The sequence below is a fragment of the Mixophyes fleayi genome, chromosome 2 (assembly GCF_038048845.1).
Source record: "Mixophyes fleayi isolate aMixFle1 chromosome 2, aMixFle1.hap1, whole genome shotgun sequence".
Lineage (NCBI taxonomy): Eukaryota > Metazoa > Chordata > Amphibia > Anura > Limnodynastidae > Mixophyes > Mixophyes fleayi.
Window position 1 is genome coordinate 79,012,387 of NC_134403.1, and position 27,611 is coordinate 79,039,997.

General features: G+C 40.3%; 1 protein-coding gene across 2 annotated transcripts in view; it reads right to left on the reverse strand.

The window, feature by feature from the left end:
* Positions 1-748: 748 nt before the first annotated feature.
* The window catches only part of OS9 (OS9 endoplasmic reticulum lectin), a 43,701-nt gene continuing 16,838 nt past the window's right edge, over positions 749-27,611 (reverse strand). The window contains exons 6-15 of one of the 2 annotated variants that reach the window (XM_075199342.1): positions 27,282-27,483; positions 26,519-26,665; positions 24,892-25,034; positions 24,395-24,440; positions 22,809-22,897; positions 18,487-18,708; positions 13,794-13,995; positions 6,296-6,463; positions 3,585-3,694; positions 749-1,922 (exon numbers count right to left, since the gene is read on the reverse strand). In XM_075199342.1, coding sequence (XP_075055443.1) covers positions 1,782-1,922; positions 3,585-3,694; positions 6,296-6,463; positions 13,794-13,995; positions 18,487-18,708; positions 22,809-22,897; positions 24,395-24,440; positions 24,892-25,034; positions 26,519-26,665; positions 27,282-27,483 — 1,470 coding nt within the window. In that variant the 3' untranslated portion in view covers positions 749-1,781. The remainder of the gene's footprint in view (positions 1,923-3,584; positions 3,695-6,295; positions 6,464-13,793; positions 13,996-18,486; positions 18,709-22,808; positions 22,898-24,394; positions 24,441-24,891; positions 25,035-26,518; positions 26,666-27,281; positions 27,484-27,611) is intronic. The other variant, XM_075199343.1, reaches the window with a different exon arrangement.

Genomic DNA, 27,611 nt, shown 5'->3' on the forward strand with positions numbered 1-27,611 from the left:
AATACAAATGCAATACATTTAATATCAGGGTTGAATGAGGGGGAAGGTGGCCTAGAATCACTGCTTTTTGTTGCTCAGCTTTCCAGGAAGAAATGGCACCCTGTTTGAATGTTAGTATCCTTCCCTTTTACAAAGATCCGGATCTAGGCAAGGAACAACTGAGCTCAAGACATCAGCAGCAACTGGATCGATGGAACAGATAGACTTTACAGGTGTTACAAGATTATGCAGCAATACAGCAGAATACACTGATGTCCAAAAAACATACTGGTAGGTTAATTGGCTGCTATCAAAATTGACCCTAGTCTCTCTGTCTGTGTGTGTATGTCAGGGAATTTAAACTGTAAGCTCCAATGGTGCAGGGACTGATGTGAGTGAGTTCTCTGCGGAATCTGTGGCGCTATATAAATAAATTGTGATGATGATGATGATGTTGATGTCTTGTTATAGATGTTAGAACTCTATTAACCATGTAGCACTGTAGCACAATGCTATAAAGGCAAGTGAAGATCCCAAGGGAATAGCTGCTATAGTGTCCATATAATGTGACAAGGTATCTTTGTTCACAGTAAATTTTGCATTGCGACCTATAGAGAAGCAAAATAGCTATTAAAAATAGGAACATATTGGTACTGTGCATAGAACTTATATTTTGTGTACAAGCAAAGCTAACTGATCAAATAAACCGTCCAACGCATGGTTATCTTGACCTCAAATATGCTGATGAATGTTCAGCCAAAGATAAACATAAAAGTAAAGCATTTTATTGTAATAAATATTTCTACATAGGACAAAATTAACATAAATTATTCAAGACCTCAGAAGAGCAGAAAAGAAACAATATAAAAACATGACTCCTTCACAAACAAAAAAACAAAAAAACAAAACCACTATCTTATCGCAAAATTGCACATTTTTAGCAGGACTATGAAGTCGTTTTCATTCCCTTCACATCAATCAACTCCTATTAGTTTGAGAAAAAGAAAAGATGGGATGCAGTTCACTGACAAGATACAAAGAGCAGCTCTGTTTTATTTCTTAGAACCATACTATGCCCAACACAATTAAATGGTCAGAAACGCATTTAAAATGAGAAAGATTTTCTCTAAAGCTTCAATGCTCCATTTATGGCAATGGTATTTGATGTGGAGCATGCTCTCTTTGAGATGACTTTCAAACTCTAAAAAAAAAATTCCTGAAGCTATACAATAGCAAAGTTTACATTCTTCGTTGATAAAATAGCTGCCCTTTCCTTTACAGGAAAGAATTTTTTTTTCTCCCTGCAACACAGTTATATTTTATAAACACATTCCTGTATATCTAGGAAATATACCTATATGATTAGAAGATTTTGCCACTGAGGAGAATTCACAGTAGATGGGAAAGGCCATCAATACAAAAAGCACTATTCCAAATGAAAATACAGTATATGTTCATATCAGTGGGTGAGGAGGCTGTAGCCATGGTTATCAAATGTGTTAAAACTTATTGATATAACCTGTGTCTTTTCTCTTCAGCAAAGCTAAAGGAAAAAAATCCAAATAAATAAAATAATTGTTTTTTTATTCTCCAATAATTGGGATTTGCACATCCAGCAAGTCATCAAACACTGATTTTAAACTATTGCAGGGTAAGCAGAGCCCTCTGCATATCTTTCTATAGGTTTTAGAACCCTGTTTCATAAAGCAGCACATTATCCTAAAAGTTTTGTTACAAAGCTCGAGTCCCCAAGGCAAGGTTGGTAGCCTGGTTTGTGTTGACGAATTTCCTATAAATGTATGTTAGAAATCCACATCTTCAGAGTCCGTAGAGGCACTGGTGCTCTGTGAATCGTCATGATTTTGGTTCCAGACGAAACGGTAATTATCCTCGAGCTGTTGTTGCCGCTTCTGCTCTTTGTGAGCATCTTCTGAACCTTGAATCTAGAACACCACAAATATTATTGATGTTGATGTGTACTAAATATTGTACTAACTCTATGCCTGGCATCTGCAATCACAATAGTTTATGTAACAATCATGATGGCTTAATTTGAAAAGGGCAAGCACTGACTATAGCGAATAGAAATATGCATACATTCAGTATTATTCACAAAACTATGAACAACGTAGTGTCGGTTTTTCAATACAAGTTAGGCTGTGTACACAGTACAGTGTTTTCAACAGATTACCGTCAGCCATTTATTGTCTGATTAGCCAAATATTACAGTAGTGTGTACCATGCAACAAGGAACGATTATCGTGCCAAAGCACATATCTTTAAATGAGACTTAAATTGAACTAAATATCGTTTAACGATGGAACAATGTCATTCCAATTCTGCAGTGTGTATGCACTCATGATCAGTATGTCCATAGAGCTTACAGAGTCATGATCTTTTCAGATGGTTATGACAAATGAAGAGCACAGATCTGAAGGTAAAGCTTGCAGAAAGTGTATAGTGTACACATGAATCAGCATGCTGATAGGGACCTTTTTTTTTAAAAAAAAAAATTATTTTTATCATCAGTCGTTGGTAAAATTGTTATAGATAAAACATTGGTTGGAAATTTCTATAGTGTGTACCTAGCCTTAAACTCCATGAAATTCTGTAGTGGAGATTCAGGTTAGGTTGGAGTGAATTGTACTGTGGGGAAATTAGGATTTATAAAATAGTTGACACTATATATCTACACTTATACACCCGCTAGTTAATGAAAATGTCTATATCTGCATTTTTTTATGCCTTGAGATCCTGACACGTGATTATCTGGTTAGAGGTTCAATTCGCTTCACACCAAAACACCAGAATGGGGAAGAAATGTGATCTAAGCGACTTTGACCTTGGAATGATTGTTGGCTTTTATGTAAAAAGCCCAAGAGATCAGCAAAGTGTCAGTCTCCAGGGTTGGCAGAGAATGATGAAAAAAACAACACATCAAGCAGTTCTATGGGTGAAAACGCCTTGTTAATGAGGGAGGTCAGAGGAGAATGGCCGAATGTTTGAAGCTCACATAACCATGCGTTACAACAGTGGAATGTAGCAGCAGAATATCACCCCGTGTACCACTCCTGTCAGGTGTCATCACCTGCGTGATTCTACCATGTCAACATGGACCAGAATCTCTAAGGAGTGTCTCCAGTACCTTGTTTAATTCATGCCACAAATAATTCAGACTGTCCTTTGGGGCAAAGGGAATGGCCCCACCTAGAAGGATGTATCTATTAAAGCATCCAGTGTGTACATATACAAGACCACTAAACATATTACATATTTATGCGATCACTGATTCAGCTGTTGTATGAAGTAGCTTTGTAATTAATCAGTTGCCAGAAAAAAGGTTTGGATTTCTGGGGTGTTTACTAAACTAGAATCTGTTCATTCAATTGTCTTTATAGATCGGATATTCTGCCTTACATTTAAGCAGGCATATGTTTAGGGTCTACTCACTGGATAGCAAAAACTATGGAAGGCTGGAAGGCTGGCAGGGCTTGATATGATTTCAGTTCCATAGCTGCTGGAGAGTCACCTAACCCAGTGGACTATGATAATAGGGTAGTCCATACACTAAAACATATTCATTTGCTCTGTAGTAGCATACATACCAGAATGTTGAAAAAAATATCTTTCAGGTTCTTTGTGTCCTCATCTGAAAGCCAGTGGCCATCATCATCATCACCAAATCCACCTGTAAGGATTTTAATCTCTATTTTACCTGTTTGGAGGAGGCAAAAAATAATGATCATGGATTTTTTTTTTTAGATAAACAAAATGAGCACGGAAAAGCCAATGTTATACATGTTTTACCTGACAAATACCTTATAAAAAAAAGTCACAAGTAACCATATTAAAAAAAACTTCTGAAAAACAAACATTTGCAAACCAGACCAGTTACTAGAAACAAACATTTTACTTATCAGTACATCAAAAATTTGTGTGCACATTATCCATTCCAGAAATGCTTGTTCCTAGCAATTTATTTATCTGTGCCATCTATTGCTTTTTCACTAGGACATACATGCAGACATTCTAGTAGGGAAACAAAGATAGATGATGCCTGTCAAAGTAGTTCTGGTTGGAGCAATTACAAAAGTCAATGAAGGGAAATCTATCAAGATAATACTTTGAATACACTTTATAAAATGTAATGCAACAGAACTGCAACATTTTCTTTTTAGGAAAAGATAGCGAAGGTTCTCTTTTCTTTTCAAGAAAAGTTTTCTATATAGCTTTAGCTTAAAAAATAAGAATGGGTACCCACTGGCATTTAAATGCTGTTAACTTGCGGTTTTACTACCGTTCAAGAGGTCGATGTGGATACTCCATTGATATGAAATACTCATTAGATTGGATTAAACACATTGACAAAGAAGGAAGCATTGAGGAAGAATTGCAATTCTCCAAAACATGAGTCACATTATGTGGAAATGGGGACATCAGAACCAGTGGACTCCATTTTTAGATGATCCATTCTCTTGCATTGCTAGTACACAACACAAATTTAATACCAGTGGGTTCTAAGTCTAAACTTATTCACAAACAGCTGCAGTAGCAGTGACATGTGCTACTTCCATTGCTAAACAAGAAAACCAACCAAACACCCTAGATGAAGTGTTTTTTCCAAGATAGTAATTAAAAACCATAAATTACAAAATACGAACTTATTTAAACTAAGCGACCCATAATCGTCAAAGTTGACCAAGAAGCAGTTAAGGTAAAGGGTTGTGTATGAATATGCACTTCTGTCCTTGTAAATGTGTACAAATCACTGCTAAGTGTTTGGCTGTGTATGTTTGTATGCATGAGAATATGTATTACTGTGTTTTTGCGGCTGTCTATACATTATAAACCTTACTTTTATTAATCACTGTGAACACCAATATATGATGAAAGAATTACAGAGAATGTTTATTCACATCAGTTTTGAAAATTAATTTTGTGTCTGTTCCTCTGGTAAAATTCCAGTCTGCCACAAGAGAGAGAGGTAGGAGCAAATACTAAGCAAGCAGAACTGCAGACCATAGTGCAAGCAGGGCCGCCATCAGAAATCATGGGGCCCCCCAGTAAGGGGGGGGGGGGGGGGGGGGGGAGATCTGGCAGTCAGCCAGATCACATGATCGCAGGGGAATGATTCCTCCACCCCTGCGATCGCATTCTGGTGCCTGGCTTTCGCGATGACAGCCAGGCTGAAGACATCAGCGCAGAGTAATGGAGACCAGCGGACTGCAAGACAGCGGGCCCTCAGGTAAGTTTGTGTTGCACTGTTGTACCGGGCCCCCTGGTGAGCCCGGGCCCGGTACAACAGTACCCCCCTGACGGCGGCCCTGAGTGCAAGCATGCAATCAAATGATACAAGTGTCAATTTAAGTTCTCAGGGTACAGAAAGGTGTGAGTGGAATAGGAAATTGCTTTACATGTTTAGGAGAGCCATTACATTGTGCAGGACTTGTGTTACAGGGTGTATCGCACCCCTCCCTCCCCCACCTCTAATAACTGCTAGGTCTCTCTTTTGGCAGCATATTGGAATATCTATTTTTATTTTATGAGCATTAGATAATGATGAAAGACATTTCTTTCAGCAGTAGAGTGTGCAGGGGCCTCACGGGGGAATGGAGGCGCCCTTAGCCCAGGGGTCTCCATTCCCTTAATCCGGCCCTGCTGGTACCAGGCGTGTGTTCAGGGCTGGAGTGGTGTGTTTTAGGGCTTATGGCTGGTATTACATGCTGGTCCTTTGACTCCTAATATTAATCTAAGTTATATGCCCGGCACGGTTAACTGCATAAGACTGTAATGACATGTCCCTCTTATAAACCATACTAAATTTCAATTTGTGTTGCTTTACTTCAAAAAGGGGACCGCTTACTTTTTCAGGTACAAGGGCATTTCATATCTGTTGATATTTAGATTGCTGGGTGTACACAATTACACTAACTTTGCAAGAGATAATTAAAAAAAAAACAAAACAAAAAAACCCCAAAAAAAACCACAAAAACAAAAAACACAGTATTTGACAGTTTCAAACTCCATATTTAGAGACAGAGGAAATGAATAGTTTTAGAAAAAAAGGGAAATCCCACCCCAAATCATTTTAAATATCTAAAAGCCAGGATGAGGAATAGCCACTTACACACAATAGATTAAACAGAGTTATTAGGACCCATAGGAATAAGTGTAACATAAGAAGAACACCAATGCCAAGACAATTACTCCAAAGCACATACCAGAACACTCCAATTCAAAAGCACCTGGTTGTTTCTGCCACACCCGAGCAAATAGAGAAGGAGCCAGACCAACATTCATTTATAGTGGGGCCTACCTTCTGCCTTCAGGCCTTCCTTTTCAAGCAGGTCTTTAACAACATTCTCAATGTGTCTCAGCTGTGGGTTTTCGCTGCTCATTTCTTTCACCTTCCTTTCGGGATGCTCAGAGCTGCCCCGCCGTATCTTAGTGACCCTGACTTTTACACGGCCATCCGAATGGTCATCTGATGTGAAAAGGTGATAAAGATTAACCTATCAGTTTAGTATTCTTAAAAGGACAGGGTATGTGGACACCAAACTCAATTGAGCGGGTCCTGGCCATTCGGTTGAGTCAGGGTGACATGTGGATCTGTGAATTTCACAATATTTACTTTAACAGCAGGACAGAAGATAAATTGCCAACAAGCATTTTTTTTTACATGGAAGATCAATGTATATTAAAAGGAAAGGAAGACCTGAAAAATACAGATAAGTGACTAACGTTTATTCATCTTTGCCAAAAGTAACCCAGATAAATTATTTGAGAGCTTTATAATCAAACCTATCCCATCACTTCAACAGTTACATAATAATCAAAAGCCAATAACACTCTTTATAATACATACTAGCCAAGTGTATATTAGAACCTCCTTAACCAGTCACACACAATGCAGGCTTAGAGACCACTATAATAGAAGATACAATATGTAATCTATATACCACCAATCTATATTAACACCAAGAAAGTCTAACAAAACGTTTTAACTTGACATAAACGCAAAAAAAGGAGAACAGCACTGTGGGAGGTACAATATATATAAAAATGTATTTGATGGGTGTATATAGGTCAAAAATATAAAACTAATAAATCAATATAATAAAAATGATAACATTTTGCAGAGTTTAACTCAAAAGGAATTGATCACCAGTATAAAACCAATACATGTAAAATTTTATTCAGACAATAATCATAAAAATCATAACAAATTTCCTTCCTGGAAAAACATTTCAAGTTGCAGCAAAGCTCACATTTACTGATAAAGATTGAATTTGGTCCCCAGCCACCTGATTACCAGAACAGAGTCTTCTGGTGCACCATTTTTTGCATTTGTGATCAAGTTTCATTCAGTATTGTCATACAGGAATATAAAGACGGAGTGATCCTCAGACACTAATATTCCCTGCCCACTATCTATATTCTTTTGTTTGTCAGTGAATATCTTTCACAGCTCTCCAGGCAAAGCTGCCAAATCTTAGTTATTTACTATACAAAAAGTGAGCTATCAGACCACAAAGTGACAACACGACAAAGCATTTGGTCTATTTACCAGATAATTTGCGCGCATGCAAATATAATCATTATATATATATATATATATATATATATATATATATATATATATATATATATATATATATATATATATATATATATATATACATACATATATATACACACATACATACATACACACACCTTAACCCGTGCATTACACTCATGCATTCTAGTCAAATCAAGCTACTTAAGGTGTTAAAAAGGTTCTTGTCATGCATTTGGGCCTAGCCCAGGCCTCCTCAGGGGAAGAGCGTTACTTCCCGACACAAGCGCCCTTTTTTAATGTGGTTTTGTCCACGTCACCACCTCATCATTTTTCTCCATCGCCACATCCTTCATCAAGCTACTTAAGGTGTTAAAAACTTCCCACTGTCATCCCCGGCAACCACCAACCACTCCCAACAGTCACTTCTCCTTCAAGAAATATATAGGTCAGTGTATAACTCTGCCCAGCAGGTGGCGCTGCAGCTTGTTTTGTTTTTTTTCACACACGCCACGAGGCATATACACACACACATTATATATATATATATATATATGCACATATACACACATATATATAAAAGAAAAATATAAGAAAAATATTGTCCGGCGCTCAGAAACAAACAGAATTTAAAAATCACTGTGTCAGCATAAACATAAAGGAGAATTTTGTGCACAATATAGCTATATTGGGGTTAAGCTCACCTGCCGGACGTCAAGGGAGGGGGTGTGTGTGTGTGTGTGTGTGTGTGTGTGTGTATGTATGTATGTATGAGATATATATATATATATATATATATATATACACACACACACACATACACATACTTCAAATCGGACCAACGCAACGCCGGTTGACCCTGCTTGTAAATTATAATCATTGTCAGTTATTTATATAGCGCCACTAATTCCACAACGCTGTACAGAGAACTCACATCAGTGACTGCCCAATTGGAGTTTACAATCTAAATTCCCTAACACACAGAGAGAGTGACTAGGATCAATTATGATAGCAGCTAATTAACCTACTAGTATGTTTTTGGTCTGTGGGAGGAATTCGAGTACCCGGAGGAACCCCAGGCAAACATGAAAACATACAAACTCCACACAGATAAGGCCATGGTCGGGAATCTAACTCATGACCCCAGGGCTGTGAGGCAGAAGTGAAACGCTAAGCTATTGTCCTCTCCTGACTTTCCGCTTACCTCACCAACCGCTCCTTCTCAGTCTCTACATCACCCACTCTTCCCCTACCTGTTGGCATTCAAGGCTCCATTCTTGGCCCCCTGCTTTTCTCCCTCTACACCTCCTCCCTCGGTGTCCTCATACACTCCTTTGGCCATCAGTACCACCTCTATGCTGATGATACCCAAATTAATCTTTCATCCCGTCCTCTCCCCTTCCCTTCTGTCTCGCGTCTCCTGCTGTCTCTCGGCCATCCCATCTTGGATGTCCCAACGTTTCCTTAAACACAATATTTCCAAGACTGAGCTTATAGTCTTCCCCCTTTCCAGGACTCTCCCACCTCCACCCCCCCCCCTCTCTATTTCTGTTAATAACACTACCCTCGTGTCTGTTCCTCAAGTCTGAAGCCTTGGGGTCATCGTTGATTCCTCCCTCTCCTTCAGGCCTCACATTCTGTCCCTCTCAAAATCCTGCTACTTCTACCTTCGGAATATATCCAAGATATGCCCCTTTCTCCCCATGGAAGCTACGAAAATCCTCGTTCACTCACTTGTAATCTCTCGCCTTGACTACTGTAACCTCCTTCTCTCTGGCCTACCTCACTCTCACCTTGACCCTCTTAAGTCTATCCTCAATGCTGCTGCTCGCCTCATTTTTCTCTCCTGCCACTCTGCCTCTACAGTCTCCCTCCAACAGTCACTACATTGGCTCCCCATGCCCTACAGAATTAAATTTAAACTCCTCACCTTTAAAGCTCTTAAGCAATCTTCCCCTCCCTACATCTCCAATCTCATCTCTACCTACACTCCTACCCGCCCCCTCCGCTCTGCCTGTGACCACCGCCTCAGTACTTCACTGATCACCTCTTCTCACACCCGTCTTCAGGACTTTGCTCGGGCTGCTCCCCTGCTGTGGAACGATCTCTTTCACGTTCCATCAAGTTAGCATCTACTCTCAAAGCCTTCAAGCGTGCCCTTAAGACTCATTTTCTTATTCAAGTCTATAAGCCCTCCTCCCGTGTCCTGGCTCTCTCCCCCAGTTAGTACCACCCTGTTTGTGTCTCTCCCTTTCCTTTAGGATGTAAGCTCTCAGGAGCAGGGCCCTCTTTCCTTGTGTGCTCCTACTATTCCATCACCCTCTGTACCGCTTGGCTGGCTTCGCTAGCAGTTTTCTTTAGCTTCGACCTACTTATCGTTGATTTCTACCATCCCTTTCACTAACTGTTCCAGAAATAATTTGTTGTGCTTTACCTTGTTACCTGTGTTTGTATATATTTTTGTTCTTTCTGTATCATGTGTCTTGGGTCTCTGTTTTCTGTATATGTAATGTACGGCGCTGCAGACCCTTTGTGGCACCTTATAAGTTAAAGATAATAATAATAATTGTGCTGCCCAATTATCTCTATCTACCATGTTACAGTGATCTTTATCGAAAATACACACGCACACACTATAGCACACACCCACAGGGTTTACAAGTGAAGGCAATGACAAAAGGAAAGTACAAAAACAATTTTTAGAACCAGTAACTAGTTAAATAGGACAATTCAGCATAAAATACAAGTTGGCTTATATTAAAGAGCAAGTAATATTTGAAAACAAATATATAGCTAGAAGCTTTGGGAGTTTTAGTACTGCACAGTTCACAGAGTTTTGTCCATGGAGAAGGAATTTTGACAATACACAGACTTCCTGTCAGTAATCCCATTGAAGGCCACTACAGTCTTTTTTTAGTCGTTTTTGTTTCTTCAGTTATAGCAAATAACAAAAAATTTTGTAATAAGCTATATGGTAAACAGAACAAAAGCCTCAAGTTTTGGAAACTTTAAAAATGTGTATTAAAAATCTACATCTCATTGCTCCCCTATGCCTCCAAACTACTTGAGCGAATCGTCTGCTGCCGCCTCGCCAGACACCTCTCAGACTTTTACCTCCTCGACCCCCTCCAATCCGGCTACCGTCCTCTTCACTCCACCGAAACTGCCCTGGCCAAGGTTAAGAATGACCACCTATCGGCCAAATCCAAGTGTCACATCTCCCTACTAATCCTCCTTTACCCCTCCGCAGCCTTTGACACCGTGAACCACCCCCTCCTGCTGCAAACTCTTCTCTCTTTCGGCCTCTCCGGATCTGTCCATGCCTGGTTCACCTCATACCTCGCTAACCGCTCCTCCTCCCCCCACCCTCTCCCTGTAGGAGTACCGCAGGGCTCTGTTCTCAGCCCTCTACTCTTTTCGCTCTATACTTCCTCCCTTGGTGCTCGCATCTCCTCCTTTGGTCTTCAGTATCACCTTTATGCTGACGACATTCAACTTTACATCTCCTCCCCTGATCTTTCTTCCACCCTCCTCTCTCGTGTATCTGACTGCCTCTCCGCCATCTCCTACTGGATGTGTCTGCTCGTTTTCTCAAAATCAACATATCTAAGACGGAACTCATTGTCTTTCCTCCGTCCAGACTCCCATCTCACCATGACCTCTCTATTGTGGTCAACAACACCACCATCTCCTCTGTCACCCAACTCCGCTGCCTGGGTGTCACCCTCGACTCCTCTCTCTTTTGCCCCCCACATTCACTCTCTTGCCCAAGCCTGTCGCTTCCAACTACGCAACATCGCCCGCATCCGTCCCTTTATCTCAGGATGCTACCAAGACTATCATCCACGCACTCATCTCCCGCCTGGATTACTGCAACCTCCTCCTCACCGGCCTCCCCCACTCCCATCTCTCCCCCCTTCGCTCTGTACTTAACACGGCCACAAGACTCATCTTCCTCTCACGCCACTCCTCCGCTGCCTCCCCTCTCTGCCTTGCCTTACACTGGCTTCCCTTCCCCTAAAGAATCCTTTTCAAACTCCTCACCACCACTTACAAGGCTCTCTCCCACTCTACATCTCTAACCTTCTTTCCATTCACACTCCTGCCCGCTCCCTGTGCTCAGCCAATGACCGACGCCTCTCCTCCACTCTCATCACCTCTTCCCACTCCAGAATCCAAGACTTTTCCCGTGCTGCCTCCCTTCACTGGAATGACCTCCCTCGTTCCATCCGCCTCTCTTCTACTCTGTGCTCCTTCAAACGTGCGCTGAAAACCCACCTCTTCCTTAAAGCCTACCAATCATTCACATAACCCCTTCACAAACTCCACCCGCTCTCCCCTTGACTTATCTGGCTCCCCCTGTGCCGGTCTGTTTTCCCTCCCTTAGGATGTAAGCTCACATGAGCAGGGCCCTCTTCCCTCCTGTCCTCTTACCGTTCTTCTGCTCCTTGTTTACTACATCAGCCAGCCTGGAGTTTCTGAAGTATTGGTATTTTTGTTTATTGGTTTGTACTGTTTTATCCTGTTTAGTCTACTGTTTGTACTGTGTACGGCGCTGCGGAAACCTTGTGGCGCTTAACAAATAAAGGATAATAATAATAATAAATAATAAACATATTGATCTATTTTAATTATAAAAAAATAGAATTGTAATTTAGGTTCAACGGTCCTTTAAAAATTAGAATAAATAGATCTGAAAACAAACCATACATAAATGTTTCACTGCAGTGATGTCTCAAATCAAAAAACAAAGTAATGTTTCTCTTAGAGACGTGCACATTTTACCTACAAATGGTTGAAGGACTTTTTCTGTTTTTTAATTTGTGGGGAAATAAAGTAATGTGTTTGTGTGATTTGATTTTTATTTTTTATCTGTTTAACTCCTAAAAATGTATCTGGCTTTTATTTATAATCAAACATGTGCAGTTCACCAAAACGAAGCTCTAGCTTAATAGTCGTGCCATTTGTGTGATTGATCAATGGGAAGTCATTGATTTTGTATTTTTTCCTAAATAAGCCTTAATAATCAAAATACTAAAAAAAAGGGAATATTTTATACAATAAAATCAAGAAAGTGTAAAAAAACAAACAAAAAAAAAAGCCCCAAAATGTACCCAGATACAGGAATACAGCATGTCCTCTTTATACTAAGAGTTAAACACATCTCAAAATGCACTTAATATAAGGGAATATACATGGCTGAAAGGGAGGATGGAGCAGTAAGTCACCAAAAGACTGTTCGGTTTAATACAATGAACATGTTAGATGAAATTACTTTCTTTTTAGGTATTTTTATAAATCAGTAAAGTATTACAATATGAACAGGTTGTGGACCCCTAAAAATTAAACCACCTGCATAAAGTAATTATCTAGGGCTACCACATATGGCTTGTATACGCCTTGGCATTCTCTCTGCTATATATAGTATACTTAATGTCTGGAACTGTACACAACAAATTCTTCCAAGACACATAGTTGATGGTTTTAGAAAATGCTGTTTCGGGCATCATTCTAGAAAAGCCCATAAGTGCTCCACTGGATTCAGATCGGACGACTGAAAAAGGTCATGCATGACATGGATAACATCAGTGTCATGCTCATCAAGCTATTGGGCTCTGTGGAAGAAGCATTGCCAAATTGCAAGACAGCAGTCCTGCCAGAAAAGAAATGCTGCAACATGGGGTGTTTAAGATGACAATACTATTAAGCAACAATCAGCCATGCCCTCTAAAGGAAAGAACTACAACCTAACCATACCAGAAAAACGTGCCCCACAACATTACGGACCGCCAAAACCCTTCACGGGTGTAAAATCAGCCCAAGGGCTGTAGTGTTTTAGCTTGTACTTGTCAAGAACATGGTGAAGGATGATTCATCTGATCATATTACCTTTAGTATACTGTAGTTCACCGATTGTGCTCTTGCAAACATGCACTTTAGAAGTGATGAACAGTTTATATACTACAAATCCATCAGAGAGTGACAGTTTGAAATTTGCAGACAATTGACCTGCAGTTGCTTACAGTTTTGTCTTGCAAATAAATGCATAGAGATCCCAATCCTGGACTATGTGCTTCTGCTCATTGTTGCCCTCTGCTGGTGTTTATTTACACAAAGTTCCATGCTGACATCACCTTAGACATTACTTGCTCGCAAAACATTAGCAATTGTGCTTTTAACATGCTCGACATACCAAATTTAACCCAGGCGTTTCCATTTTTTGGTCCACTACCTGTACATATCCTATATTACCTACCAGATGGTGCTTTGGCAGCAGGTTCATGGTTGCTTTGTGTCATAACTTCATTACTCTCCACTGCCTCTGTCTCATCTCCTTCATCCCCTGCAGTATTGTCCAGTTTATCAATTAACTTGTTCAAAGTGGTGGCAAGAGATTTCGAGGCTTGCTTCCTGTCAAACTCGCCCTTCAACCCTTCGCTTTCCAGCTCTTCCTGGGCCTACAAGAAACAGATTTTGGAATATGAATGTTAATAGTGAAATATAATAGGATTTTTGTACTCGCTGCAAAATCCCTTTCTTGTAGTCCATTGGGGTACACGGACAGGGCCGTAACTAGGGCTGTGCGACAGGGGCGACCGACCAGGCCGCAACGCTGAAGGGGAGGGGGGGGGGGGTGCAACTTAGGAATATTTAAGGTTCATTTGGTTAAAATTGAGGGCTAGGGGGGCGGCATTTGTCTTTCTCGTCCCAGGCGCTAGATTTCTAAGTTACGGCTCTGGGCACGGCTATACATAGGGGTATAGTAGGTGGTACCAGGAGTCCACGCACTTAAACGGTTAAATCTGTGAGTGACACTCCACCCCTGCTATACCTCTCCCACAGGAAGGAAATTCAGTTTATGTCTAACAAAGCCCGAAGGAGGTCAACTAAGTTAATCACCACCACACAGTCAACCATACAACATTCAGAGCAAGGGTTGGCGAGCAGTGTCCCCCAATAGACTTCGAGAAACAGATTTTACGGCGAGTAAAAAAATCCTGTTTTCTCATACGTTCAATTGGGGGACACTGCTACACATAGGGACCTACCAAAGCTGCCCCCTAAGCGAGGGACTGCTCTGACACGGCTGCATGTAGAACCCTACGGCCAAAGCTTGCATCCTGTGATGCAAGGCCCTGTAACCTATACAATTTCATGAACGTGAGAACAGAAGTCCATGTAGCCGCACGGCACAGCTGTTCAGCAGAAGCTCCGTGACGCGCCACCCAGGAAGCACCCACAGCCCTAATGGAATGAGCTGCCAAACCTCCTGGCAACAGTGTATCGGACCTCGAATAAGCCAGCTTGATGGTGGAGATAATCCACAGAGCTAAAGAGACTTTAGAAACAGGCCAACCTCTCTTCTTTGCGTCAAAGCACAAAAAGATCTATGGTCTTACGCAAACTAGCTGTGCAGTCCACATAGCACCAAAGAGCCCTGACTACATCAAACAACGACAAAGACTGATTCCATGACCTAGTATTTTGAGGAAATGCAGGGACAACAATTTCCTGATTTAAATGAAAACGAGAAAAAACCTTAGCGACAAAAGAGGGCTTGGTGCAAAGCACCGCTCTGTCTTCATGAAAAATGGGGGGAGAACAAGATAAAGCCCCAACTAATAAAGTCGGCTTGCTGAAGACACCGCCAGAAGAAAAGCCACCTTTCAAGTAAGGAAACAAAGTTCCACTGACTGTAAAGGCTCAAAAGAATCCTTAATCAAAGGCTGGAACACTAAATTCAAGTCCCATGGCTCGACAGGATGAACAAATGGAGGCAAAGTATGAAGCACCCCCAGTAAGAAAGTATGAACTTCCGGGAGGGAGGCCAGTTTACGCTGGAAATAAATGAACAGCGCTGAAAACTGCGAATTCAACGCGGCTAAGCGCACCCCTTTGTCCAAACCCACTTGAAGAAAGGCCAGCAACCTAGAGAGCTTGAAATGGGAAGTGTGAAAATGATTTGATTCACACCATAAAGCATGAAAGTCTTCCATGATCTGTAATAATTAGCAACTGATAAAGGCTTCCTGGCCTTGATCATGGTCTTAACTACCAAAGTAGAAAAAACCCTGGCCCTCAGAATCATGGTTTCAATAGCCCTGCCATTAAAGTCAGCCAATCTAATGAGTGGCACCAAAAGGGACCCTGAGTGACCAAGTCTGGCCTGAGAGGCAGTCTGAACGTAGGTTCTACTACCATTCCTAATAGGTCCAAATACCATGCTCGGCGCGGCCAGTCCAGAACCATTAAGATGGCCTTCATCCATTCCTTCTTCAGTTTCTTGATCATAGGAATGTGAGGGAATAGGTAAACTAAGTGAAACCGCCAAGAGATCACTAGAGCATCCTGGAATCTCGCCGGGTGGTCCCTGGTCTGAGGAAAAAAGAGAGGAACCTTGAACTCAACCGCGAGGCCATCAGATCTATTTCTGGACAACCCCAGCGTTGGAACCAGGAGATCGAAGACCTCCGGACGAAGGGACCAGATAATCGGCCTCCCAGTTGTTTACACCTGGGAAGAATATTGCCGATATAATTGGAATGTGTTTCTATGCCCACAGCATTATCCTAGACACTTTGCTCATGGCCCTGGCACCGCACGTACCTCCCTGATGATTGAGATATGCAACGGCCGTTACATTGTCCGACTGGACCCTGATTGGCTTTCCGCGCAGAAACACCTGAGCATGCACTCTGAATACAGCTTGTAGCTCCAACACATTTATGGGAAGAGCCAACTCCAGCGGGTCCCACTGACCCTGGAACCGGAGGGTTGCAGTGAGACTCTCTTCCCCCCCTCCCCCCCAACCAGACAGACTTGCATCTGTGTTGACAATGCAATGGTGCAATTCCAGGTCTGAAGTGACTGTCCCCGAGACAGATGTGACCTGATCAGCCACCAAGTGAGGGAGTCCTAACTGTATCCGACATGTGTAGCGCAGAAACCGAAGTAGAAGGTTGGCTTACCTCACAGCGAGACATTACTCTCGTGAGCTTCGCTGAATTCGAAGTCAATGGAGGCAGCCAAGGAGGTTCATCCACGGACCTGGACGCAGACTGGGTCTAGCTATGATACCGGACTTCCGCCTCACAAGCTGTACACACAGAGCCACTGGATTAGGCTGTCCACAAGACAATTATGTTACATTTAGCACAATTGTAATGTATAACAGACCCTGCAGCCCTTCCCTTTTTAGAGGTCCCCTTTGCAGTCATGGTGAAATTTTTTTTTATTTTTTTTTTATTTATTTTTAACACCCGATGTGAGTACGGTAAACAATATCTATATCTCTATATCTACAAAAATGCAGGAATTATACACACAATAAATATATTAACAAGGGTCCAGGATGTTTTTTAAACATATCTGGTAACCCCTTAAGTGTATACCAGCAAACAGTACAATATATAGATCTTTAAAATAGATATAATTGTGATGTTAAACAGTGCCTCACATACAAACAAACACACACTCTCTTAAAGACATTCAAATTGTATAAAGAGCAACACAACATGGTTTAAAAACCTGTCCTGTAAGAGGGGCAGAGCAGAGCTCTGTCCTCCACTGTGTCGGAAAGGCGCTGAAAACTCTGTGCTGGTGCCAGGAAGTAGGAGAGGAGTCCAGGACCTCCCCCTCCTTTCAAGCCAATGGCTGCCCCTGCGTCCACAATGACGATCTGTGCCCCCTTGTGTGATTTGCAGCCACAGCTGTACTCTCCAATTCAACGGAGATCTGCTGTGGCTGCTTGAGTCCCCCTTCATGCCGGCGATGCTCGTTGCCTGGTGGCAGTTGGGGGGGTGCGCTGATGGCCGTTTTGCCGGGAAATTTGAAAAATGAACCTTTGGTAATGCTGGGAGTGAGATAGCTGTCAAAGCTACTCACCCCGCCTCAGGGACCCGGGGTGGAGGAAGGCCACAGGCTATCCACCCTCTGGGAGGCATCCCTGATCCCAGCACTCCCAACCTTCCCCCCCCCACCCCTTCCTTAAAGAAAGATAAATATTAAATAGAACTAAAATACATTAAATCCATAGCAGAGGCCCAGGAAAACATGCCTACTCCTAAGGCACAAAAAATAAACTGAATATCCTTCCTGTGGGGTACAGCAGGGATGGAGTGTCGCTCACAGATTTAAATGTTTAAGTGCCTGAACTCCTGGTACCACCTACTATACCCCTATGTATAGCAGTGTCCCCCAATTGGACATATGAGAAAAATAATGTGCTCCCTCTTAATACTGCCAGCTGGAAAAAAATTATTTTATCACAATGGTCATTTTATAATGGGAAAATATTTATTTTTGAATGCTTTTGTGCCGAGAATTTCAGTGGTGGCAATATAAAGAGCAGTCATTGTATACCAGTAAGGGACAATAAGTGACAAAGGAAACCTGATGCAACGCTGGATATCAGCTTGTCCTTATCTGGCCTTTTCTAACTGTTGAGTGGAAAAACCATTAACAGAATCAAATTGCATAATTTTAAGTAAAGTGCTACAATGCAGATGCATCATCTGCAACACTCCACTGGTACATGCATACAGGTATTGAACATCAAATAGATGACTGAATAGAGAAAGTGGGACTTTACACCTTCCCTGTTTGGTCATGAGTAATGTTAAAAAAGACTGTGTGCATGGACAGTCTGTCCAGGTATCAAAGTCACTTATGAGAAGCAGACTCACATAGCAGTCCTAACATAAAAAAACACATGCAACTCAAAACTATATTTGCCCCATTATGTAATGCGTGCTGCAGCTTGAACAGTGGTGTAATGCAGCCATCTACCGGAAATAAAGACAGAGAATATAAATCTATCTATATACATACACACAGCAAGAAACAATTGAAATATGGTTCCAGTCTGCTGAAATTCATATGCACAGACTATTACGGCATCACTAGGGTCTCTCAACAAAACCTCAATAGTTACAAGAGCTGGGGCTTACCTCATCAATAATATTGTCAAATTCCTTCTCCATATCGGCTTTCACAGTTTCTTTTATTTGTGAACCATCAGACTTGGGAAGCAGAATATTTTCAAGCTCTTTCTCAAACTCCTGCATGAGGGCCTGTTCATCTTCATCCTCTGGATCCTGTATCTCAGTCACTGAATTAGATTCACCACCACTATTCAACTTCTTGTTCTCATCATCACTCTGATCCTCATCCTGCAACAGAAATTACCAATTAGTTTATAATCTTTATAAATTTATAACCAAACACTTGGAAATATAAAAATTATTCAAAACAGAAAACATTCCAAGACAAAAACATTTCACAAACAAAAAAAAACAAAACAAAAAGCCCCACCACATTTCATCAGCTGAGGCCATAAAACAATCTTGCACAAGAAAAAAAATAAAAAAAAAATACCCAAAATGTGCTTGAACTGAATCTAGAGACTCTGCCATGTACATGAGAAACCTCAAATCTAGCAAGCATCACCCAGCCCATGCACGATATAAAGTATTATAACGCCAAATACCAAAGTGGTAGAACAGGGTGGATTAGAGGATGTTTCTTCAAATGTCAGCAAGGCATTGAAAAATCTATCCAATTCCACAATAAATTAATCCAAAAAGGAAAAATCCTTGGATTTGACCTATATAGTAGAATGGATAAAGGCTTAAGGACTGGAGTCAGAAAGTGGTAGCTGATCATGTAAAGCTTAGATGAAGGACTGGTGACCAGTGGAGTACAACAGTGATCAGTCCTAGTTCATGCTTTATTTAATGTATTTGTGATATTTATTGTGGTCTACAAGAAAAAGTTGTCTTTTGTAAATAATATAATGACTTACAACTGGATTAATTCTCCAGAAGGGTAAATAAAATACACTATATGGACAAAAGTATTCAGACACCAACAGGGACTGCAATGACATTGTATTCAAATACATATACTTTAATATGGCGTTGGTCCCCCTTTTTCAGCAATAACAGCTTCCACTCTTACTGGCAGGCTTTCCACAAGATGTTGGAATGTTTCTGTGGAAATTTGTGCCCATTCATTCTGTAGATCATTTATGAGGTCAGACACTGATGTTGAATGAGAAGGCCTGGCTTGCAATCTCCATTCCTGTTCATCCCAAAGGTGTTCAATGGGGTTGAGGTCAGGGCTTGGTGTGGGCTACTAAAGTTCTTTCACACCGAACTTATCAAACCATGTCTTTGTTCCCCAGTGCACAAAGCAAGGGTTACAGTCATGTTGGAATAGAAAAGGGCATTCCCCAAACTTTGACAACAGTTTGAAGCATAGCATTGTCCAAAATCCCTTCACTGGAGATAAGGGGCCTAGCCCAAACCTTGAAAAAAAAACAAAAACCCATACTATTATCCCTCAGCCACCAAGCTTCACAGCTGGCATAATGCAGTCAGGCAGGTAACGTTCTCCCGGCATCCGCCAAACCCAGACTCGCCCATCTGACTGCCAGAGAAGCGCGATTCGTCATTCCACAGAACACGTTTCCACTGCTCCACAGTCCAGTGTCTATGTGCTTTACCCCACTCCATCTGATGCTTGGCATTGGTCTTGGTGAAGTGAGGCTTGCATTCAGTTGCTCAATGATGGAAACCCATTCCATTAAGCTCCCGCCGCACAGTTTTTGTGCTTACATTAATGCCAGTGAAAGTCTGGAACTTTTCAGCTATGGAATTAGCAGAACATTGGCAATTTTTACGCATCATGTGCCTTAGCAGTCGTTGAACCTGCTCTGTGATTTTATGTGATCTTCCGCTTCGTGGTTGAGTTGCTGCTGTTCCTAATGCTGCCCCTTTCTCATAAAATATCACTTATTCAGCAGGGATGAAATTTCACGAACCATCTTATTGCAAAAGTGTCCTATCACAGTACCTTGCTTGAAGTCACTGAACTCTTCAGAACAACCCATTTTGCAAATGGAGACTGCATGGCAAGGTGCTTGATTTTATACACCTCTGGCAACGGGTCTGAAACACCTCAATTCAATAATTAACAGGTGTGGTCAAATACTTTTGTCCATATAGTGTATGTAGTGATTTAAAATGTAAAAAGAATAAAAAGGGGCAGATTCAATTAGTAAAAAAAAAAAAAAAAATAGCAGCGTAGTGTCTTGGAACGGCCGCGAGAAACTACGCGGTGATGTTTTTTAGCAAAAACCAACGCTTACTTTTACGCACGCCCCATAGAGGTGCAAACAAAAGCAAGAATTACTTTTTACCATATTGACTGAAATAAAGCACGGCCGCGATGTTCTCAGGAACATCGCAGCCAATTGAATCTGCCTCTAAAAATGGAGGATTAGGCTAGTGTGAAATTTTACATCAAAATGCAAAATAATGCAATTGGAAATAACAATCCTAAAGCAGAATACAGAAAAAGTTGTGATGTAATGTCAATAGCAGAGGAAAAGGATCTGGGGAGTTAAAGTGTCATACTATGAAGGTAGGCATGCAGTGTAATTAAGCAGGGACAGTAGAATATGTGGTTTTAAAGTAAAATGTATTAGTAGCTGGATGATGGAGGTTATACTGTCACTTTATAGGCCACTGGTAAGACCTCACCTCAAAGTACTGTGTACAGTTCTGGAGGCTCTATCTCCAAAAATACATTAATAAAATAGAAAAGAATAACTACTAAAATGGTGCAATGGCTGCATAACAAACCTAAAAGGAAGGATTTCTAGAGCTTACAGGAGAGAGGGGAAAGGTGATTGTACAAAGACATTCCAATGATAAATAAAGTATTAATATAGTTCAGGAAGGCAGTATTTATAAAAGTAGTGGACTCCTAGAACGAGGAGACACTTTGAAATTGAAGGTAAGAATAACAGACAGAAAGGTGACAGACCCATGGAATAGTCTCCAAGCAGCTGTGTTATACAGTAAAACTGCCATCAATAAGTCCAGTTATACACAGTAGAACATAATGTACACTCAGTTAAAAAACGGATGGTGTATAGAAATGTATTGAAATTAACAGGAAGTATGCCAGATATTTTTTCTGATCTTAAAAAGTGTTGTTCATACCAATATAGTAGTCAGGTGTGGGGGGTGTATACACAGTGTTCCCCCCAGCACCTATTTCCCAGGCGCTCCAACTGACTGTTTTTACTTACTCATGGAACCCAATATAAACCTATTGTAATAGAATAGACCATTGTTTCTACCAATAGAACAGGCACTATGTGAGCACTACAGCCAGCAGTGTGCGTTCGACCACTGGTCTGACTAGTCCTGGCAGGTGTGGGCAATAACCTCAAAAATTTTCCAACACTACTATAAGTATAACATTGCCCCCATACGGCTACTTCTTAATGCCACCCAGTTGGCAAATTTTTCTGGGGAGAACACTGCGTACAGATCATTAAATGATACTTGCCTAACCATGTAGGAGGTGCAGTTATGCCTAAACAAGATTCAGATGGACGAAGTTCTAATTTCTTATATTTATGGACTTCTTTATAACGGATCAGTCACAAAATTGGCAGAAAGCATATGTGGTACCAATATTTAACGCTAAGGAACCTTTCCTTCCACACACCATATAGAGTACAACGGGTCATCAACTGAAAATGAAATGTGTTCTTTACAGTTACAGGTGGTGAAGGCAAATTCCCTAACTGAATTTAAATGGGGATAGAATGCCCTTCCCTCAAGAAATGCTGTCTGTAGATATCATTGGTAAATTATATTATTGTAGTGATTGGTCCATGATAAGCTTGCTTTAAAAATAGTCTATAAAGTGATTTGTGAGCAATCAATGTCAGTGTTGGATCCCCCACCTAAACCAGAGAGCTTTCTTTAAAGCTTATGCTAAATAATAAGTCATTAAACCAAAACAAACCATCACCGTACTCAACTCTGTACACAAAATGTAAAACTATAGTGGAGGAAGGACGTCTCAAGGTTTGGGCTTGCTTTTGGTTAAGATTTTTTTTTTTTATTAATGTGCACAGTTAAAAGCTGTAAACAAATAAAAAACCAGTGTGTGCACTGTAGCATCAATCTGCACCTTTAGACTACACTTAGTGGATGAAACAATTTTTTGGGCTCATACAAACCACATAAACAGTGTTGCCCATTAATAAACTAGGAAACAGCACCATTACCACTATACTTTGTATATGTAAATGCACCAGTGACATCTATGGTTCCCATTGAACGCATTGTATTGACAGTTGTGTTTCAAATCCTTAAATGACTGATCAATGTGAGTAAATGACAGGTGTACTTTGATGCTGCCATTTACTGACTGCCAAAGCACCATACCCTTCACATGATCACATTACCTTTTTATGATGTTTCTTTAAGTCTGCAATAAACTTCACCAAGTCTTCTGGATTCCTTATTATTCTATATCGAAGAGGCTTGTGTGGATCTAGAGGAAGAGAAAAGCAAATGCACATTCTATAGATAGTATGGTGAACTGATCATCCCCAAGGAAAACTGCCAATTCTGTCTACTTCAAATTGCATACACGCCAAGTAGCAGAATGGAGTAGCAGGTTGACCAGCTCTTGTATTACAGAGGTTTTAAGCTTAAATTAAGCCATAATTTTAATAAAAATTCACAAGTTATTTTGCTACAACATACAATTTACATTACAGTGTCGACACAGGAGAGTCACAACAGATTTGGGAGCTTTACTTTAAAGTACACTGAAAGATTACCAAGCAATTCACTGCTTTCTAGAGCCATGCAAGATTAGGGTTATTTCATGCCTAAAGAGTACCAGATGAGTGTGCGGTATCAGTTGGACCAATATGCTGCGGATTAAGTTGTGTTGGAGAATGAAAGGCACTGTAGAAATAAGAATCCCACTCCCTACCACTACAAGAGAAGCAGGGAGTGATCATGGTCATGCTGGAAGCAAGGTAAGTAATATTTATAACATCTAAGCGATACTTAAACACATTTGTGGGGTGGGATGCTCGCATGTTGTTCTTAACAAATTGCTCATACCCGTAAGCAATACAACAAAAAAGCCTGAGATAGATACACACATTTATATTACACACGGCCAAAATTATGTGAACATCCAAATATCACATCCATATGTGCTTGTTGAACATCTCATTCTAAATTCATCCCAAAGTTGCTTCCATACTAAACTTGGGAAACCATTGTTTCATGGACCATGCTTTGCACATGGTGGCATGATCATGCTGAAACAGTTGCCACAAAGTTGAAACTACATAATTCTATAGAATTTCATTGTATGATGTAGCTTTAAGATTTCCCTTCTCTGGAAATCATTATTCCTTCTCCACTAAACTTTACAGTTAGCAGTACGCATTCGGGTAGGAAGCAATTTCCTGGCATTGGCCAAACCCAGATATCTCCGTCAGACTGCTAGATTGTGAAGTATAATTCGTCACACTAGAGAACACATATCCACAGCTTGGCCATGGAAACCCAATCCATGAAGCTACTGACTAACAGATATTGTGCGGAACTCTGTAGTGAGTGTTGCAACCAAGGACAGACTATTTTTACATATCATGCATTTCAGCACTCTGCAGGTTCCATTCCGTGAGCTTGTGTAGCCTACGGCTTCAAGGCTGCGCAGTAATTGTTACAAAATGTTTTCACTTCATATTAACAGCACTTACAGTTGAACGAGGCAGCTGTAGCAGGGAAGATATATAATGAACTGACTTGTTGGATGGTAGGCATCCTATTAAAGCGCCACATTGAAAGTCAGAGATCTCTTCAATACAACCTAGTTCTACAGCTAATGTTTAACTATGGAGATTGCATGGCTGCATGCTGGATTTTATGCACCTGCTAACAAGGGGTGACTGTATAGTGTGTGTGTGTGATTATATATTTGCAAACAATAGCACAACTGCAAGGCTTGTAAATTTGTACTAACCTTGTGGTTCCCCAGCTGCAGTATTTAGAGAGGGGAATGCTTCTTGCTGCATAGACAGATAAAAAAAGAAAATAACAAAATTGTATCAACAAATATGGTGGTCCTTCTTTATACTGCTGTTATTATAAACGCCAACCAAACTTATTTGGGTGGCGTTCATAATAACCAAACAAGCACAAAACTGCATTCAATTGTTTTATTCCATTAAGTGTAAAAGCACAAATATCACACAAACACTTTAAGACTCCCACATCAATAATAATAATTTTACAACAACCTACAGGGCTGAGACTTGTGTAGTGAAGAGAACAGCAATCTAGCCAACAAGTGTTCATTTCTGCTATGTCTATTTTGACAAATTCCCAATTTTGCTGTTGTAGATGAAATATATCCCGGTGTCTGACCTACTGAAGTGCTTTTAAATCACAGAAATACTGTAATGGCATAAAACAATACATTTTACAACACGTACACACTATAGTTACTAGAAACTTTACCATAGTATCTGCATCTGGAGTCTGTGTTTCTGTGTCTTGTGGTTGGCTTAGTTTATTCCAGATATCAGTCTCTGCGTCTTCTGGCTCCAGTTTTATACCATTTTCATCTTCAACGCTCTCAGTCTCAGTAGAGGATTCTAATCCTGAATATAAAATACGAAAGCACCAACATTATAATCTACCAGCAATACAAAGTAAAATACAATGGGGGGAAGATTAAATTTAGTCTGTCAAACCCAAACTTTCCATTTAAGAAAACTGCAATAATTCAGACAGGTTAAGAAAAAGAAAAATCACGGTCAAAGTATTTTGTCTAAATGAGAGGCATATATACATTTGGTTTAAATAATTCTACAATATAAAATTAGAGATGCTGTTTAATCTTGGATAAATTGATAAACTCGTCTCCAATTCCAGCCAACTGCTTACTAGTGGCAAGAGGGGAATAGCTCATGTCATGGGTCAACTCCTACATGGAACTTATCACACAGACATGATGGACCTCTGTGCCCTATTAAAATTATGTTTTGTTGTTTGTTCTCATTATTCAGGACTTATTGGCCTGACTTATGGAATTTTACATAAACATTTGTGGTTAAAAAGCTCTGTTGTCTAGCTTTTGCTTCTATTTGTATACTAAATAGGCTTACACAGAGCCCTGAGACAACAGCAGCTATACATATATGTAATTAGCATTATCTAGAGATCCCAACACCATTAGTCTTTTTTGTTTTTGGTTTTTTTAACATGTACCTCTAGAAAATTTGTAAGGACTTGCACTTCAATGAACAGGGTCCTCACCTTTTATAAAGATAGCCTGTTCAGATATAGCAGCTCTCCTATTTCCTAGCTGTGCTGCCAGTGTACCAATTTGTGCATAAGCGTGCCATTATTATTCCACGATTGATGTTTGTTTAGTACAGTGTTCATATGGTCTCTCACTTTTTCTATCATGTGCATACTCTTACAAAATGTGTCAACTATATTTAAATTAAGTGAGAAATTAAATTACAGCACATTGTTGCCCTCATGGGGCACAATTCTCCTAAAGATGTGCTTCTTGTCATGCAGTGACTGAATAATTTTGTAGAGTGCAGCCATCTTTTTTCCTACATTGTGCATACTCGCATGAAAGATTTACACACACTTAAGCTGTGTACACATATTCAATTAAAATTTGTTCAGATATTGTAAGAGCGTGTACGCTCCTACGATCATGTTTTATCGTACCAAACACATTGCATTGATTTGGCTTTCTTAACTTCCTAAAAATCACATTCAACGAAGGAATGGTGACTGACAACTGTAGAAGCGTGTATGCACTCACAACCAGCAGTGTAGGCAGATAACTGTAGAGTGTAGCGTCACAATCTTTTCAACAGATGGTTATGAGAGATGAAAGCACATATCTTAAGTTAAATTATGTAGGTTTACATAAATCACATCTGAAGTAGATTGCATTAGTGTGTACCCAGCTTTATTTACTAGCAAAAATGTGTACTATGGCTGCATAGTAACCATGAAAAAAATGATTTAGCGATGTTTAATTATAAACATCAAAAGTTGCATTTGTTTGCAATGGTTCAAAATAACTGATCTTTATCAGGTACACAGACCCACTATTTACCAGTTTCCAAAGGCTGATGCTGTTCTACAGAGTCTGCCATCGCTTGCTTTTCTAGATCTGAAGAACCAGAATTTTTGTGTGTCATCGTTTTAAGATCAAGGGTCTTCAATTCTTCAGATAGTTCCTCCACTATACGTTTTGTGTCAGCTGTAATGTAAACAACATATTGACTAAAACTCCATGACACATCTGCATTGCTCAAAACAATTTTTAACTGATGGAATGAAGCATCTCGGCCCTTTATAAATTATTATCATTAATATAGTGGTCTGTGCACATTTGATGATCAGCAGGAATGTAGGTAAAGTAATAATGAGAATGCATTTAATGGCGTGTGTTAATCTTAGGGGCGTATTCAATTGTTCCTCCGGCCGCCGGAAAAACGTGTGCGTTAAAACCATTACCGTTTATACGGTAATATTGCGCGTAAAAACCGTTAATACGGTAGTTTACTCGCTGAATTTCGCAGCTCAGAGAGCTGCGAGCTGAAATTCAGCAAGTAATTACCGTATTAACGGTAATAGTTTTAGAGCGCTCATTTTTCCAGCGGCCGGAGGAACAATTGAATATGCCCCTTAATGTGGAAATATTTATTCACTGCCCAACCAGCTTCTCCAACTGAAACAAGAGTCGATGCAAATAAATAATAATATTTCTGGATTAAGTTTGAAAATGTGAATATAGAAGAGTGGATTATTTGATTGATAAATGTTTTTGTCTTCAATTCACAAAGGGAAAAGTTCTACAACACGGTCCTACTTACAGACTTGTGCTTTCATGTATTCTACATACTGCTCTGGGCTGAGAGCAGGATGACATCTTATGGCTTGTGAAGTACCAGTGGTGGGAGGCCGCAAGAAAGGATGATGACAGATACGAGCACTGTGAACGGTCAGCACATAACTACAGGACTGTGGTTCATCCACCCGGGCAATGAAGTCTCCAGAGCCTTCTTCACACATGAACTGCAGTGTTAACACAACAAGTCATTTAACATTTTCAACCTAAAAGGTTGGCTCCTTTCTATCAGGTTAGCTAAAATCCTAAACAATGTCATCCATCCAATTAAAAGAAAAAAAGAAAAATTTAAAAA